Source organism: Podarcis filfolensis, assembly GCF_964270895.1.
Source record: "Podarcis filfolensis genome assembly, chromosome: 6".
Lineage (NCBI taxonomy): Eukaryota > Metazoa > Chordata > Lepidosauria > Squamata > Lacertidae > Podarcis > Podarcis filfolensis.
Window position 1 is genome coordinate 63,893,288 of NC_139609.1, and position 17,637 is coordinate 63,910,924.

General features: G+C 39.3%; 1 protein-coding gene across 2 annotated transcripts in view; it reads left to right on the forward strand.

Moving 5' to 3' along the window:
• The first annotated feature begins 1,237 nt into the window (after positions 1–1,237).
• CTTNBP2NL (CTTNBP2 N-terminal like) overlaps positions 1,238–17,637 on the forward strand; it is a 31,532-nt gene continuing 15,132 nt past the window's right edge. Inside the window, exons 1-2 of one of the 2 annotated variants that reach the window (XM_083617437.1) lie at positions 1,238–1,305; positions 10,018–10,125. In XM_083617437.1, coding sequence (XP_083473563.1) covers positions 10,027–10,125 — 99 coding nt within the window. In that variant the 5' untranslated portion in view covers positions 1,238–1,305; positions 10,018–10,026. Of the gene's footprint in view, positions 1,565–10,017; positions 10,126–17,637 lie in introns of both variants that reach the window. The other variant, XM_083617436.1, reaches the window with a different exon arrangement.

A 17,637-nucleotide genomic window follows, 5' to 3' on the forward strand; every position in this document is an offset into this window, starting at 1 on the left:
ATTCCTTTAGGTCAGGTGCTGATGCTTGGACATGTTCAATTGATCTAGTTGCCAAGCAATTTTGCAACATTGTTGAGGAGATAAGTCTATATAGTTGCCAAGCAATTATATTTTGCAACATTATATTTTGAGTTTATGTAAGTTTTTGTAAATTGGAGCTTTGAGAAATTGCATTCAGCACTTTCCACTGGCACTGAAAGTGTGGGAAGGATCGTTAGAGCAACAGATACATTAGACAAATTATCCAGGAGTTTTTGTTGTAGTGTGACAAGAAGTACACTTTGTGGCAACATGGACTTTGCAAGTCTTCAAGCAATAGCTATAAGTTCACAGCACAGATCTTCAGTACCATTGTCATTGCTTTTCTCCCAAGAAGCAGGTGTCTTTTAATTTCGTGACTGCTGTCACCATCTGCAGTGATCATGGAACCCAAGAAAGTAAAATCTCTCACTGCCTCCATTTCTTCTCCTTCTGTTTGCCAGGAGGTGATGGGACCAGTGGCCATGATCTTAGTTTTTTTTTGATGTTGAGATTCAGACCATATTTTGCACTCTCCTCTTTCACCCTCATTAAAAGGTTCTTTAATTCCTCCTCACTTTCTGCCATGAAGGTTGTGTCATCTGCATATCTGAGGTTGTTGATATTTCTTCCGGCAATCTTAATTCCGGCTAGGGATTCATCCAGCCTAGCTTTTCACATGATGAATTCTGCATAGAAGTTAAATAAGCAGGGAGACAATATACAGCCTTGCCGTACTCCTTTCCCAATTTTGAACTGATCAGTTGTTCCATATCCAGTTCTAACTGTAGCTTCTTGTCCCACATAGAGATTTCTCAGGAGACAGATGAGGTGATCAGGCACTCCCATTTCTTTAAGAACTTGCCATAGTTGACTTCAAAAAGGATGTCTTGCTTACTTACATCATAGGAGCCTACACAACACAAAACATTGTTGCTGTATGTAGATTTTATTTTAATTGTTTTTTATCTTATACTATGGAAATGTACATCCAGATTTTTATTTCCCTTTATTTGGGGGGGGGCAAGAGAGTGGGGCCCTAAGCTATAGCTTGTTTAGTTTATACGTATATCCGGCACTGGTTGGGACAGAAAAGCCTCCACTGCTACATTTCTGCCAAGCAGCCCCGACTGAAGCTTTACCTGGAAGCATTTTTGAATTTGGCGCCAGAGGGTCCGTCGCTAAGGTGGTTGCTAAGGACGCCCTGGGCTCTCAGAAAGACGTCGCTATTTCCTCCTTCCTGCATTCAGGCCAGGCTGGAGAAGGCACTCCTTGCGAATCGCTCTGGTAAGGGCTGCTTTCTCCGGGTCCTCCCCTCGCTGAGCCGTTTTGCATAAGGAAAGGGAGCTCCCTGTTTCTCTCTGAGTGTTTCCCACCCTTCTACCCAGGGGAGAGAAAAAAGGCTGCTTGTTTCTTTCTGTGTGTTTTTCCCTCCTCCACCCGGTGAAAAAGGCTGTTTGCTTTGTTTCACTCGGTCACTGATAAAGTCTTCCATCGGGAGCTTGCCTACTTCAGCGTTGTCTACCTTCTGTGCGTTGCCTTGCATGTAAGTTTGGAGCTGCTGGCTTAGAAAAGCTTCCTTCGAGTTTAAGTTTGGAGCGACAGGTTTGAAATGCTCTCTCTGTTTGTTTGGTTAGAGAGCACAGCTTTTGATTATTATTTTTTAAGACTACAGCTGCTCATGTATTTATTTATTTTTTAAAAAATGTTCTCTCTGTGTGTTTTGCATTTACGTTTGGAGATGCTGGTTATTTTTTTTTTTTAAAGGCTCTGTTTTTCATTCAGCTTTAGCTCCCCCTTAACTTTTGGCCTCGTCCACTTGGCCCTCAGAGCGATGGTAATAATCTGGCGCTCTGGCAGAAAAGGGTACCCTGCCCTAGTTTTAGAACATCAGGTACTAGGGAGAGGGGGGTGCACTGAGCAAGTCCCAAAAGGAAAAGCAGGAACTGGGTGTAGGGCCCCTTCAGAGATCAGTCTGCACCTTCAAATGCAACTGATGATCAATAAAAGTTATTGCAAAAAATAACTTGTACATTTGGCAAAAATAAGTGTTTGCTTGCACAGTTGTAACAGATCCTATCATGGGAAAACACAATTACAACTATATAATGTGTGAAATGACCCTGCATGTCTGGGACTTGGGAGCTGTGTGTATGTGAGAAAGAGATTCTAAGGTTTGGTTGTCTTTTAATCCATATTTAATTTCCTAAATGAGAAGTGCTGCTGATCAAGATTTTACTGAGAATCCTCACAATCTCAGGAGTGTAAGGATGGTTGTGGTAGCTTGGTGATACAGCATGAAGCATGTTGCACATGCACAAGCTGAGCAAGTTTTTAAAAGCCTGTTTGGAATGGAAGAAAGTGTATTTATTTGTTCTGAGTAATAAAATGAGTCTTTGGTGTGATAACAACGAAGAGGGGGCAATTAAAATTACTGGTGATTGTGGGGTACCGTGAGCACAAAGGTATGTTTTCGGCAGGAGCAGGTCAGATAAACCTTGTGGTCACAGACTTCTTTAGAGGATTGCTGTATGAAATGTTTGGTTTTGGATTGTTTTAGATCTGCTTGAAGTATCAGAAAAGAATTGAGGGTTTTTATTTATTTTTAATGGGTGCCAGGATAGTGTTCGATAGGCCTTCTTTCTGGAAACAGATCAAGACTAGGAAAAGCAAATGGCTGAAACAAAAATAGAAAGTATTTATATTGACTGCTTAAATAAAGGGCTGCTTTGGACTACTGAAACATTTGCAGTACATGACAATTTGTTTACTATATGTCAAACTTTATTTATGACTCAGTGAAGGATTCTGGCAATCACTATGTTTTGACATCCTCTCAATTAATATTATAGTGATCTTACATGTCACCTGCAGTGGTATGTAGTTTTGTATGACATTAGAGAATATTGTAAAGCATTTCTTCCTAGAATGATTTTTTTTTTAAATTTAGAAAACTTCTGAGTAATGAGATTACTAATTTAGTAATTAAAAACTGACTTATTTGTATTTTCAAAAATCAATATTAATGTATGAATTGGTTCCTCAAGGTTTGCCATCACTGTAACTTACTCTAGCCACTACCTCCAATATCTCTGCTTCTTTTAAAGTTATTGCTCTTGCATGCCACTGCTATACTGAATCTGTGTTTGTTGAAGGTGTGTTTAGTGCCCATAACAGCACTGACAGCATAAGTTTGCAGGAATTCTAAAAGCAAACACACTGTTGTATAGGAAATTAGTTGTATGTTCTAGGTTTTTTTTCTAAAAATGAAGATGTTATATTTCGAACGATTGCTAGCAGTAATTAATTTGGATTGGCAGGAAACAAAGATTGAGGCTCTGATTTGGATATATTGAAGAATATGATTTTAAAACTTTTAATTCCTATGCTCATGAACAGATTTGTACGTATTTCCTTTTGACTATAATAATACAAATATGCTCCTGCAGATCTCTTTAACTGCCACCACCCAAAACTATTGCTATGCATTTTGTAAATTTGATAATTTGTTATCCTCACCGCTTTGGCTATTGTGCCTCCAATATTAAGCAGAAATGTTGCGGCAACTATAGTTTGTTCACGTGCAACACTGCACACATGCCAGTGACTTCAATGGAGGAAATGGAAAGAAACCAGATGGCCATATGGCCATTCTAAACGTTTCAGGCAGCAAACAGTGATCTGGATTAAACTCAGAATTATAATTCTCAAGATCCCATAATGCAACAGACTATTCCAGGACCCACTAGTGACATAGCTTTAATGGCTTTAATGTTATCTTAGGACACCACTAGATAATCTTGTGTGTTCTTCACTTCCCCATGCCTTTTTCAGCTTTCATTGTTGCTGCTGTCTCCAGCTGGCTTACCTCAGGCAGACTAAAATGGGGATTTCCACACTGAACACTGTCTGCCTCTTTTGGAAACAAGTTGTGTCAGACTGAATTTTTTTCTTACAGTCCTTCTGACTGAGAAATCCAAGATGTAAAGTAAGGGTGGAGGGAGGTGTGGAGGAAAGTGAGAATGAAACAATTGTTCATGTGCATGGGAGGTAACTGCACAATTAATCAGAGTGCATGGCTGCCTCCTGAAGGATGGCGTATGTCTTCCTGCTTGTGAAGTCCAAGTGGCCTGCCCTTGATTCAGTTCTGGGTATCATCCCTTTTTGCATTATTTTATTATAGATATAGAATGGTTGGGGGACACTGAGCTGTCCATTTCCCACTCCTGGTAAAGGCTCTATTTGACTCATTTGCAAAAGCTGCCTTTCACTCATTTGCAACTACAGTGGTACCTCAGGTTACATACGCTTCAGGTTACATACGCTTCAGGTTACATATGCTTCAGGTTACACACTCCACTAACCCAGAAATAGTGCTTCAGGTTAAGAACTCTGCTTCAGGATAAGAACAGAAATCGGGCTCCAGGAGCGCGGCGGCAGCAGCAGTAGGAGGCCCCATTAGCTAAAGTGGTGCTTCAGGTTAAGAACAGTTTCAGGTTAAGAACGAACCTCCAGAACGAATTAAGTACTTAACCCGAGTATGTACTAAGAGTATGTACAAGGATGAATGCGGAAAGCCCTTGAAAGGCTAGCTTGTATCTCAGAGTAAATGTTTAGCAGTTCCTGGATTAGGCAGAATGATATCCAGTTAGAATCACCTGAATATGATATGACATGAAGTGAAAAAAACCCCTCTTTATTAGGGGGATGATTGTGAGAAATGAATTGAAGCTACTGTCTTCAGTTTGGAGAATTGAAGAAGGTAAACCAGCAGTGACTTTGTATGCTACAGTAGGTTTTGTGCAGCTTTCTATAAAAATGGCCATCTAGCTATATGGTTTATGAAACAAGGGTGCTGCCATTTATCTATATTTTACTCAGGGTTTGTGCCTCTGATAACTTCAAGATGGCAACAAACTTTTAAATCCTTGCTTCTGCCCATCACTTCATGCTGGATGAAGGCAAACAAGTTGAAACTTCTTCCAGTGAGACATAAGCTGTGCTCAAACATTTTATCTGGAGCTCTGGCCCAACCACCTCGGGTGCATGGACTCCTCTTCATAGAATCATAGAATTGTAGAGTTGGAAGATACCCTGAGAATCATCTAGTCCACCCCCCCTGCAATGCAGAAATATGCAGCTTTCCCAAACGGGCATTGAACCTGCAATCAGCACCATGCTGTATCTGGCCAACTGAGCTATCCAGGCTTTTCATTTCTGATTTAACTGGGCTCCCAGTCATAGGGAGGTTTCTAAACTTGTTCAACCAAATGCACTTAGAAATCCTCTTCGTATGTTTGCGCTAAACACACAAATGTCTGAAGAGGAGCCTCCACATCCAAAGATATTGGTCTTATTTCATTCTTATGTTGGGATGAATGTATTACCATGGCTGAAGGAACTATGGTTTAGGAAGCAAGCTGATTTTGATTAAGGTTTTCAACCAGTTTTAGATGGGTTGCCCTCCTGTTGAAAGACCTCATTCATAGCATTTTCATTGGTGGCAAGGAGTAACTTTCATCAATTTAAGGTGTTATTAACTATGATTCCTATCATTCCTGCCCATGGGCCAAACTACTTGGAGCAGATGGGAGTTGTCCAAAACTTTTGAAGGGCACCATGTTGGCTACCCCTCTTCTATAAGTAAAAAAACCAAACATACACAGGGTAGTTCCGATCATATCTGTTCTGCTTCCATTGCTGAATGTGAACAGATACATGCCAGCTGATGCTGTGAACCAGATTTGGCTTGATAAATCCAAGCATTCATTCATTACAACACCAGTTAGCTATTTCTAGTCTCTTTTTAGGTGCTTCCAAGTCACACAGCCTGGCCTGTGTGAGTGATATTCATGAACAGCATTTCTTTGAGAACAGCCTCCAATTCACAGGCCCCATAGATGTGACTGTTGCAAACTCTGCCTTTAATGGACAAAGTGCTGGCTTAGATCTATCACTTGGCATCATTGCTAGCTGATTCTTAGAACAGTGCTGGAAATTCACAGTACAGCAAAGAGGGAAGTGCAAGAGAATTGGTGACAGAATAAATAAAAGAACGGGCATGTCTTTCTGATGATGGAAAGAATGTGCATCAAGTACCTTTCCTAGTGTTGGAGTTCTGCTTCTCAATAAAAGTTCTGAAAATGCCTCTCAAAAGACAGTGAAGATTATTGCATTTTAAACCTGAAGCAAAGCGGTAGCAGCACTATCAAGAATTCTGTAGGAAAAAAATAGAAGTACAAAAAACTGCATCCTCACAGACATCCTATAAATGTAGACAAGCCTGTGATTTTACCATACAAGTACTTAGAAAGTACCGAATGCCTTTGCAATCACTGAGAAGTCATTTAATTGGATTTCTTGTGCACCTGCAGGCTGAGCAAAAAATATCAGATTTGTACATACAGATATTTATATGGCTGTTGCTGAATGAATCCCTCTTTTTCTTTTTTAAAAAAGGAAGACCTTTATTTTAAGTAGCTATCAGCCTGCATAGAAAAATAACAATCTATTTTTGTTTGGCACAAGGATACATACTTGGCTTTTAGATTTTTCCAGGTTCATTTTTCTTTATATCTTTAGTACGAGACAGAGATAAGGGGTTAGTGATTGTGGGAAAGTGATGTTTTTTCCTCAAATGAAGAAAATTGCATCTCTAATATTTTATATGCAAAGTTCTGAGTTGTGAAAATTTATAGTAAGCAATTGGACCCAACTGAAGTATGACTTGAGATGGACATTGCATGATGTGATTGTGAGTTACTTCTAGGTAAGTGGGCATAGGATTGCTGCCTAAATAACATTTTTGGAGTCCCATTGTATACTTGGCATTCTATATCATGTAGAGTGTAAATACTTTGTGCCATAAAGCCTTTGATGTGCCACAAGGCTTTACTCATTTTTTACTTCTTAGTAGACATGCATTGAACTGTACTTTTAAGCTGCTACCCTGTATATTTACTTATTAACGTCAACTGAATTTTCTTCTGAGGCTACTGACATCTGGGTAAACACAATCTGAGTTGCGGTTTTTAGGCTGCATTCACAGTCTACTTAAAAATTACTCAGTGTAAGGATGCTGCAACTGCCCTAGAGTAAGTGGGTTGTGGACACTTTTTAGCAATAGATTAATGGAAATAACTTTTTAATCTCTAAAGTATACAGATAAATTGAATTAGCGCTATAAATGTAAACTTCTGTAGACATTGCTGTGCTTGCATATATACTACAAGGAAGTAATACATTCCACATTACATGAAAATGACAGCATATTCTCAGCGAGCACATAGGGGAGTTTTTGAAGTGCTGAAAATTCCAGAGTTACTTGGATACAATGAATTTAAATGAGGTTTGTGCACAGAGGAGCCTTGTTTCAGTAACAGGTATGTGTTGTCAAAGAGTTTAGAAGGACAGGAAATATCTTCAATAATTGCAGGAAAATGCTGGCCTCTGTTTATTGTAGTTTATGCCAAGGAAATAGCACCAGGCATCTGAGGCAAAACCTTCAAACACAGATCTTAAAAAAGAAAAACCCTCACTGCTGGTACATATTGCTATACTGTATTGGGCTGGCCTTTCAGAAATGTTGCAATCAGTGTTTTTTCTGATTGGTGCATTTGTGGAAACAATATCATTCAGAAATGTCATTCTTATTGAATTATGATGCAATAGTCATGGTTGTTTAGGTTTAACATGAAGGAGGCTTTTGACAGTAGTTCCTGTTCAGCCTACAAATGAAATGCAAGTTGCTGTCTTCACAAAATAATTGTGCTGCTTCACTCTGGCTAGAATGTGTGCGCATTTCTTGGTGACATTTTAAAAATTTGAGGATAGCACAGAACTTACTAGCCGCAGGGTAGAGAAGAAGAAAGCATACTAACCAAATTATGTGATCTATGTTTCTGCAATGGATAGTTCCCTACCTACTTTAGGTTTAGTAACTGTGAAAATAATAAATGGATTCAAAGGTGGGTAGTATAAGACACCTAAAGTAAATCTACAAGTGTATAAATTATAGTGTGATGTAGAAACACTCATAAGAACAAGAAGCAGCTTCACCTTACAGTATAGATGTCAACCCTTCCCAACATGAAAATATGTGTCAGATTTTGGGTTTTTATATTACAATCAGTGGAATATATGTTCATCTGTTTACTGCTGTTGAGTAAAACATTTCTGAACTTCAGTTACCAACCATTTGCTGCTACTTCTATATCACAGCTTTTCTGTAGAGAAGTGCTATTTCTTGTCAAGGTTCTGAGAACTTTATGCAACTCATCAAACTCTACAGGTAGATATAAAAACCCAAGACAAAGGTGTACTACTGTTTGGAATGGTTTACAGTGGTACCTCAGGTTGCAGACACTTCAGGTTACATACTCCGCTAACCCAGAAATAGTACCTCGGGTTAAGAACTTTACTTCAGAATGAGAACAGAAATCGCATGGCAGCAGCGCCACGGCAATGGGAGGCCCCATTAGCTAAAGTGGTACCTCAGGTTAAGAACAGTTTCAGGTTAAGAACGGACCTCCAGAACGAATTAAGTTCTTACCCCAAGGTACCACTGTATTTTTAAGTAAATTGTGGTCCATCATATTTTGCTTTATGTAGCAGTGCCTTCCTGAAGGACCTGTTGGAGTTGCCAGGAAGTTATAGTAACAGTGCAAATGTGTGCCTGAGGGAAGGATTTCAGAAAGCAGGGAAATGTGGCTGTTAACTTCAAGATCAACATATCACCTCCTCTGTTGTGTCGGTACCAATTTAGGTCTGTCTGGTCTTGTTGGAAATTATGAAAGCAGGCGTTTGTGAGTTTTCCAAAGTGTTTAAACTTCCCCTTAGACAGTCAACTTGTTTATCTGCAGTACTGAATGTACCTGTACATGGTATGCTGACTGTTGTAATGAGCAGTTATGCTGGGTTCAAGCTGCCACAATACCACAAAGAGCCATACTTATGCATTCATTTGGAGAAGCATCTCTAATGAGACCAGCAGTGTCTTTTCTCTCCCTGCCCTGCCTTTGACATCTTTAATGTTCTGCTGAAGAACCTAATATTTCATCTTGAACTCCAGTATGGGACTGATCCAATGAATGCAGTGAGAATTCAGCAGATGGCCTAGTTTCTTATGACATATTCAGTACATTCATACATCTTCTCTGAGAAGCTGGATCACTACTATGCCTTAAACAAATCTAAATGTGTCTTTGTTTAGATCAGCATAGAATAATACAAATCACTTGCAAAGTGGTAATGGATGTGGAGCATTTTGCATGCAATAGTCTCTTAAGCATACAGAAACGTTGAGATAGATATATCATAATTTCAAGATGCTGGCTTGCTGTAATTTATTTTTTGACTATTTGATGGAATAAGGTGAGTAGTTGGACTCAAAATGTGTAAGGAAACTGACTTTGGGTAATATGCTTCCAAGTGATTGGTTTTGTGGTGACTTCTAATAGATGGGGCTTCAAATTTATTAGGTAGGATGACTCCTAGTGATTTCAGCATGAGTGAACGCCTTGAAACTTTGTCAGAGGGTGTCTGTATGTAGGATGTGGTTTTGCCACACTCTATGTAGTATTTCAAGCATTAATTTTTAAGTTTAAAATTGTACGGCTTTAGAATGGTTCTCAGTGGGATATTTAGCTATATAGTCTAAATGCCAAGTTTGGTTAATGAGCCTTCTCATTATCCTAGTTAAATGGGTTGTTACTTGGTTGCTGGTGCTGCTGTATTAAAAGTTGTGTTGTTCCCAGGCCATCTGGGTGTGCATATGTTTGTGAGCCCAGGGGAAACGGTGAAGGATTGCTGATTTGCAAAGTAATTATGCTGGCCATAAAAAAGGAGAAGTGTTGGGTGGGTGTGTTTTTTAAAGGAGCTTCCAGACTGAAACCTTGGAAACTTCAAACTTGTATGTCATAAGTTCTTTATGGCATTATAAAAGTATGCTTGCTGGCTGTTCAAAAACGGTATCTAGCTTAATGTTCTCTCTCTCTCCAGGTGTTCAAGATGAATCTGGACAAGCTCAGCAAACCTGAACTACTGACACTATTTAGCATTCTTGAAGGGGAACTAGAAGCCCGAGATGTTGTCATAGAAGCCTTGAAGGTAAGCTATAAATTACTGGAAGAGCTGCTTTGCAAGAGTGCTGCTGCAGGTGCTGTCCTCATCTTCTACCCAAAGATAAATTGTTCGCTAGCAATGGTTTATATACTGTTCAACAGTTCAGGCTTTATTAGCAGTCTTGGACCTCAAATGCTATGTAGACACCTATATATGGGCATTTCATGTCCAAATTGATAATAGGTACAGAAAGTGCTATGGTTAAACACCTGGATTATTATAAATTCAAACACATCATTTTTAAATCAGAATTGTTCTCATTTCATCACAGAAGAATAGTGCAACTTGAAGATCTTGTTCTAACTGTCATGTTTCAGCATGTTGTTCTAAAAAAATGGCCTGGTGAACAGCAGCTGTAGGAGTCTCAACAGGCAGAAGCAGCAATAAAATATTTCCTCGGAATACCCTAACTATCCTCGCTGGCTTCTATCAGTCCTCTTCTGAGGCCTCCTCTGCAGTACAATATTTGTACAGGGTTAAAGTCTGTTGCTAGGAGACATATTGGCATGACTTGGTTCTCAATAGACCTTATCCACCTAGTATTTTTAAGTGTTTTCATCGCATTTAATTTATGCTTACCCCTTTTTTGCATTTTCGGTTGGAGGTGATGAAAACAAAGCTTGCTTGGTAAATGTATGTATTTGCTTAACTACTTAAAGAATAAACAAGAAGAATGAACCACCACAATTTTTTGTCTGTTGGTGTTTTTTGCACGTTTCTGAGCACAATTCAAAGTGTTGGTGCTGACCTTTAAAGCCCTAAACCAGGCATAGGCAAACTCTGGCCCTCCAGATGTTTTGGAACTACAATTCCCACCATCCCTAGCTAACAGGACCAGTGGTCAGGGATGATGGGAATTGTAGTCCCAAAACATCTGGAGGGCTAGAGTTTTCCTATGACTGCCCTAAATGGCCTCGGCCCTGTATACCTGAAGGAGCGTCTCCACCCCCATCATTCAGCCCAGACACTGAGGTCCAGTGCCGAGGGCCTTCTGGCGGTTCCCTCGCTGTGAGGGAACTAGGCAGAGAGCCTTCTCGGTAGTGGCACCCTCCCTGTGGAACGCCCTCCCATTAGATGTCAAAGAAATAAACAACTATCTGACACTTAGAAGACACCTGAAGGCAGCCCTGTTTAGGAAAGTTTTTAATGACTGATGTTTTAATGTGTTTTTAATCTTTTGTTGGAAGCTGCCCAGAGTGGCTGGGGAAACCCAGCCAGATGGACAGGGTATAAATAATAAATAATAAAAATTACATAACTTTATAAGGAACTTTTTAAGCCTAGCTATTCTGAGCATAATGTCTAGGCAAGAGGAGAGGAGAGGTGGCGAAAATACAACTTGTATAAAATGGCATTGTTCTTAGTGAAACGGTGTGGCAATCAATCATATAAGGTCATTCCTCTTAGCTTTTCAATCAGTCTGAAGGTGCCCGTTATGTAAAAGTTAGAGACAAATAAGCATGGGTTGGAGCATGTGAAGACAAGTGATGTCATTGGTAGACTTGTGCATGGATATTAATGAGTAAGAACATAGATTACCTTAGTATATTTTATTAGTATTTATAATTTTATTATTATTTCACAACATTTATATCCTGTTTGATTGTAATAAAACTAATAAGCCATTTACAAAAATAAAAATTAAAACATTAAAATCATCAATAAAAGACAGTTAAACAATTCTTCAGAAAGTTAAATCAGCTGTAAGCAAAAAGAGACCAAAGCACATGTCTACATTCTACATGTCTGGGTACGTTTGCCAATTTTTTTTTTTTTAAAAAATACATTTTAAGCAGCTGCCAGATAGAGCACAGCAATGGGGCCTGCCTGTTGTCAACAGGTAGGGAGTTCCACTAGATACCTCCCACATTAAGCTGTATGAATTGAGCTGTGTGCCAGATGGAGTCACCCAGGCAAGGGCAAAATCTGTAATGAATGTTTTAGTGCTACCGAAAAGCTAAAAGAGAGCTACTGCTACTGCTGTAAGACTGTTCTACCTCAATATCTTCTAGGTCCATGTGATTTTTTAAAGGAATTTAAAGACAGTTAACACCCAATAAAAGCAACCAGGGATCGAATTTGCAGAACATTTGCTGCAGCATCCACTGCTGCTATGCTGTTAGATCCTGGGTTCTTCTGGGGCGCAACAGCTGGAACTTTCTGTCTGCCAGCCTCATGGAATCTGTAAACAAACAAACCCACTCAGGGAATCAAGTTGTTGAGAGAGAGAGAGAAATCTCCTTTCCACTGCCTTTACCTGCTGTGAATTGTTGCAAGTCCCCACTTGTCTGTATTAAAATTAATTAGAAGGCATTTGAATGAGTAGTCTGGGCACTTGCTGTTGCCACAGCAAGTTGCATGAGAGAGCAAATCAAAACATAGATCAGCAAAACAAATATCAGTTTTGCTAAAAGTCTCACAAACGTGAAAAGAAAGAAAACAAGATGCCATCTTTGAAAACCTGTCAAGTCACTTTGAAACCTGTAAGTTCTCTGGCTCCACCCTGTACCCCCACTGCACACCAACCTACCACTGCCACTGCCAGAGCTACAGGAATGTCATAGAATTAACATAAATATTTGAAGTACTTGGAAGTTAAAACTCTCAGCCTATAAAGCCTAGAAAAAGAAGGGGCTGCATGCTTTTGATGGGAAGGGATGCAAAGATGTATGGAGGCATTACCAATGCAGAAGGAAGAGGGGATGCTCTGGTGCATATGTATCTATATCTATCATCTATCTATCTATCTATCTATTTATCTATCATCTATCTATCATCTATCATCTGGCGTGCTCTGGTCCATGGGGTCACGAAGAGTCGGACACGACTAAACGACTAAACAACAACATCTATCTATCTATCATCTATGTATCTATCTATCTATCTATCTATCTATCTATCATCTATCTATCTATCTATCATCTCCCGCCCATCTGGCTGGTTTTCCCCAGCCACTCTAGTGGTTTCCAACAGAATATTAAAAACACAATAAAACGTCAAACATTAAAAACTTCCCTAAAAGGACTGCCTTCAGATGTCATCAAAAAGTCAGATAGTTGTTTATTTCCTTGACATCTGATGGGAGGGCATTCCACAGGGCGGGCACCACTACCGAGAAGGCCTTCTGCCTGGTTCCCTGTAGCTTTGCTTCTCACAGTGAGGGAACCACCAGAAGGCCCTCGGAGCTGGACTTCAGTGTCTGGGCTGAACAATGTGGGTGGAGACACTCCTTCAGGTGCATCTTCTCTTCGAGCTCCCTTTCTGCCTTTCCATTTTTTAACATAGGTAATTGATGTGCATATGGCGGCTGTAGTCTATAGGCTACAGACTTGGCTGTCTGAGTTACACCTGAGTTGATTCTTCATCTTGTTCCAAACAGAACAAGAAAGGGAGATAAGTCATTCCTGTTCCACATATTAGGAAGAAGAAAATCAGATTCTTACTGCTTATCCTGCTCTGGATACTGAGGGATAAAAGCTGAATGTATGCACAAACATTTTTTTTTAAAAAAAGTAAGCCTGTTTGAATAAAACCATTTAATAATGCTGTCTTGTCTCTTTTCTCTTGGGAGAGATTCGGATATGGGTTCCAGTTTCAGGTTTTTCATGTGGTATAGACTAAACTGATTTCATTTCTGCAAAATATGTGCAATACTTCCTCAGCAGACAATGATTTCTGGTTCTGTCTGAGCTGGCTGTCTTTAAAATAAAAAAGGACGCTTTATTCTCCTTTCACTTGGCTTCTTCCTCTTTTTGTTTTTTCATGCTTTTTATTTACCACATTCTTATTACTGTTTCTGAGGAATGAATCCAGTATTTTAGTGACTTTATTAAAGCTTTATCTAGTACATGCAAGCAAAACCAATGTGTCTTCCCATTTGGTAATTTTGGAAAAGGAAGGAAATGGGCCTCTTTCTGCAGCCAACTATGGGGAAGTCCATGTGCTCATCCTTTTCAAAATCTGTGCCAAGATGCTACTTCTAATCGCAAATGACACTGGCTTATATCCAACAGAAGCCTGTGAAATGACTTCTGAGGAAGGGGAATTTCCTGCCCCAATTGCTGCAGCCCTCAGAATCCCCTGAAAAATGTCTCCTGAGGGTGTTATCCTTTTGGGTGAATTGCTTTTCAGACTAAGTATAAACTCCCATTCTAACACTTTAGGATAATAGATTTGGCATTTCGTAGCGACTTATGTTTATGGTTATGCATCAATGCTAGCTAAGAACAAAAGGAGTTGTTCACCTGCTATGCTTGTACGAGAATTTCAGTTTGTATTTAAAGATAAACTTACCTAGGACACTTTCCTTAACAAGATGCAAACTAAAACAGACATTCTTTGAAATTTGCACTTCTCTGAATTTTGCTATGCAGTTCTCCTGCCCAGCAAAACTGTGTGCAAAAATGCATACATTAGGGAAAACAACATTAAAATGAATTATATTTTGGAAAACTGCTTTGCAAAAATGTGTTTATGTAAAATTACATACAAATAAGTGCATATTAGTAGAAATTCAGTGATGAATTTTCAACAACTTTTTAAATTAAAAAAAAAACACCTGACATGGATATGGGAAGAACTGAACTTATGATTGAGAACCTGAGAGAAACTAAAACTGACAGATGTTCACCCATCCCTGCCACCTGCACTAAGTTGAACAATAAGCTGGGCATTATGCTTTCTGAAGTGGCAAGCTATACAAATACCGCAAGATAATGAAAAATGGCTCGTTTAAATTGAAGCTCATTTGGGGGAAACCTGTTTTGTTTTACTTCACTTTTGTGATTTAATTCCTGCATCATTGCAAATTTATTTGCACATGAATTTAATTAGCGTTTGTCCAGATGAAGAATTTACAAAGAGAGAGAGAACTATTTCAAGCTATACAGTGTTTGAAAGATGTATGTTCCAAGGAAATGGACAAAAATAATTGAAATAGTACACAGTGGGGTAGCTGAACTTTTAACTGATGATATAGGAAAGAGGAAAATTGATGAGAGTAACACTGGCCTTTCAGCCTTGAGGAACAGTCTTAATTGTGTAACAAGAAGATTATCTGCCTTGAGCTTTTTCATGAAGAAAGGAGAGGAGTAAAAATAAAAGCTTGAAGTGAATTAAAGCAATGATAGACCATAGATTGCCTAGTTGAGCATGGTTTTCTTTTCAGAAACTAGGATGAATGTTTTAATGATTGGAACTGCAGCCGGGATTACTTACCAGGATAGCTAGGAGTCATGCACAGAAGAGTGGAGACAATACTTAGCTGATTCCTGAAAGCTGAACAGGATTTGAACAGCAGGTGATTGATTGATTGTGTGTGTGTGTGTGTGTGTGTGTGTGTGTAAAAATTAGTCAGAATCTTTGAAACTTACTTTGCAAGGTATGTTTATGTTAGAAATCAGTATTGGCTCATATCACAGCCCATTTTCCCCTAGTAGAAACATACTGCAAAGAAAACCAGAGAATCCTGAAATTAGCTAGTATGGCTTTGGCATTCAAATGCCACTGGACTAACCGTGCAGATTTGGGCTTGGATTATAGCCAACAGCTGTTTGTGCTTGCCAATGAGACCTTGGGCACACAAGACTCAAGAAGGAAAATGATTCTTTTCCTTTACTTCATGCTCAGCTATGAAGAAGGAAAATCCTGCACAAGTCCTCCTTGCTACTCCTGCTCACATCTGTATAGCATGGCATGGGCCAAACTAACTGTGTGAATGCAATTGAGTGCTTTTTTGTTTGTTTGTTTGTTACACAAATAGCAGCCTTATGGGGGGGTGCAAAGGGGAGTTTAATTCCCTCTCTACCTGTTATGGTCCCAACAGCAAAATTTGTGAAGCTTCTGTTTGCATCTCAGGAGGAGCCTTCATAGGCTTCAGTATCACAGATCAAAGGTGCAGCAGTAATCTATTGTTGCAAAGATTGTGCACCACTCCCAATCTCTGCCAAGTGGTAGCAAGATTCCAGGTACTCACTCAGAGTTGTTTCTGTTGGGAAAATCGAGGCACAGCGGAGGCTAGTAGTTTATTTTACACATATTTTACACCTGTCTTCAGTGGAAGGGGTGCAGAACATTACATCCTTAGAGTATCTCTCACTGCTCTCATAGCTTCAGCAAGCTTTTTCTATGGCATCATGCTACATCACCTTGACAGCCTCCCAAATCTCCTATCTCTGTCCACTCCTCGAGCAGAGGGGAAGGATCACTTTTTGCATTGCCAATTGCCCTTAATGGCCCAATACCTGAGTCCCCAATGTTGTTCAATGGTTCTGTATTTTGCTAGCTTGCCCAGGCTGGTTTGCATTTCTCCCTTGTATCCCAAATAGTATCTAAATACTTGTTGTTGTTGTTTAGTTGTTTAGTCTTGTCCGACTCTTCGTGACCCCATGGACCAGAGCATGCCAGGCATTTCTGTCTTCCACTGCCTCCCACAGTTTTTTATTAATTTCTACCATCCACTAACAGGCCCTGGTACCCTAGATCTATGACACTACTAATATAGAACTTGATAAGGGGAGAGAATTAATGGCAGCAGCTCAGAATTTGTTATGAGAGCCAGAAACCTTCAGAGGAGATCTGTGGTAAGCAATACAACTTAGAAAACTTTCCCATAAAATGTAAACATATTTTTTGCTATTAAAGGCTCCATTTACCTGGGTAGTAGGTTCATGGTAATCTAAAGTCATTGGGTGCAAATTTCATTCTGCAGAGGTGGTAAAGTGTAGACGAAGTGCCACACCTTATTCTTGTATATAAAGCAGATTGATCACTTTATTGAGAAAGTGGCATGATTAGCCAAATAAGCTTTGTGTGTCTGTGTTTCCTAATACACTGGCACCTTTTAGCCATTATTATATAGAACATCATTTTGATTTGGAGCTTCTGCAGACTAGAGATAAGAGGGTTCAGTCTTTTATCAAGTTTCTGGCTGACAGATTACTTGCATTAATCTAGTCTCATTCTCTCTCTACCCCCATGCTATGACCTCAGTCTGTGTTTATTTTCAAACGTCTGTCTCTAGGAGAGAAAAAACTAGCAATAAGGAAGTTCAAGATTGCATGGTATGCTATTTAAAGAAGATTCATTTTCTGTGATCTAGAAGAGGCACTGAATTGTAAACTTCCCTGTGATCTCTGGATGAAGGGTGTTATAGAAATTTAATAGTAGTAGTAAGTACTGTAGTAGTAATGATGATGGTGAAAGCAGCTTGAGAAATGTAGGATCTTATAGCCAGTGCTTTTTTTCTGGGGGTATGCATACCCCTAAACATTTTGTGAATCTTTTTACTTTTGTCCATTTACTGTATTTATTTTTGCCAGTTTGAACTATAAAACGGTGATTTTCTTGAGTCACCATGAGAATACACCTAAACATTTTTTTAAGAAAAAAAAGCACTGTTTCTAACATAGTGAAGCCAGGTATTTAGGCAGCTTACATGTATGATGTTATAAAGGGACAAGAAACACAGTGGATGGTATAACTCTGTTTCTTTGATTC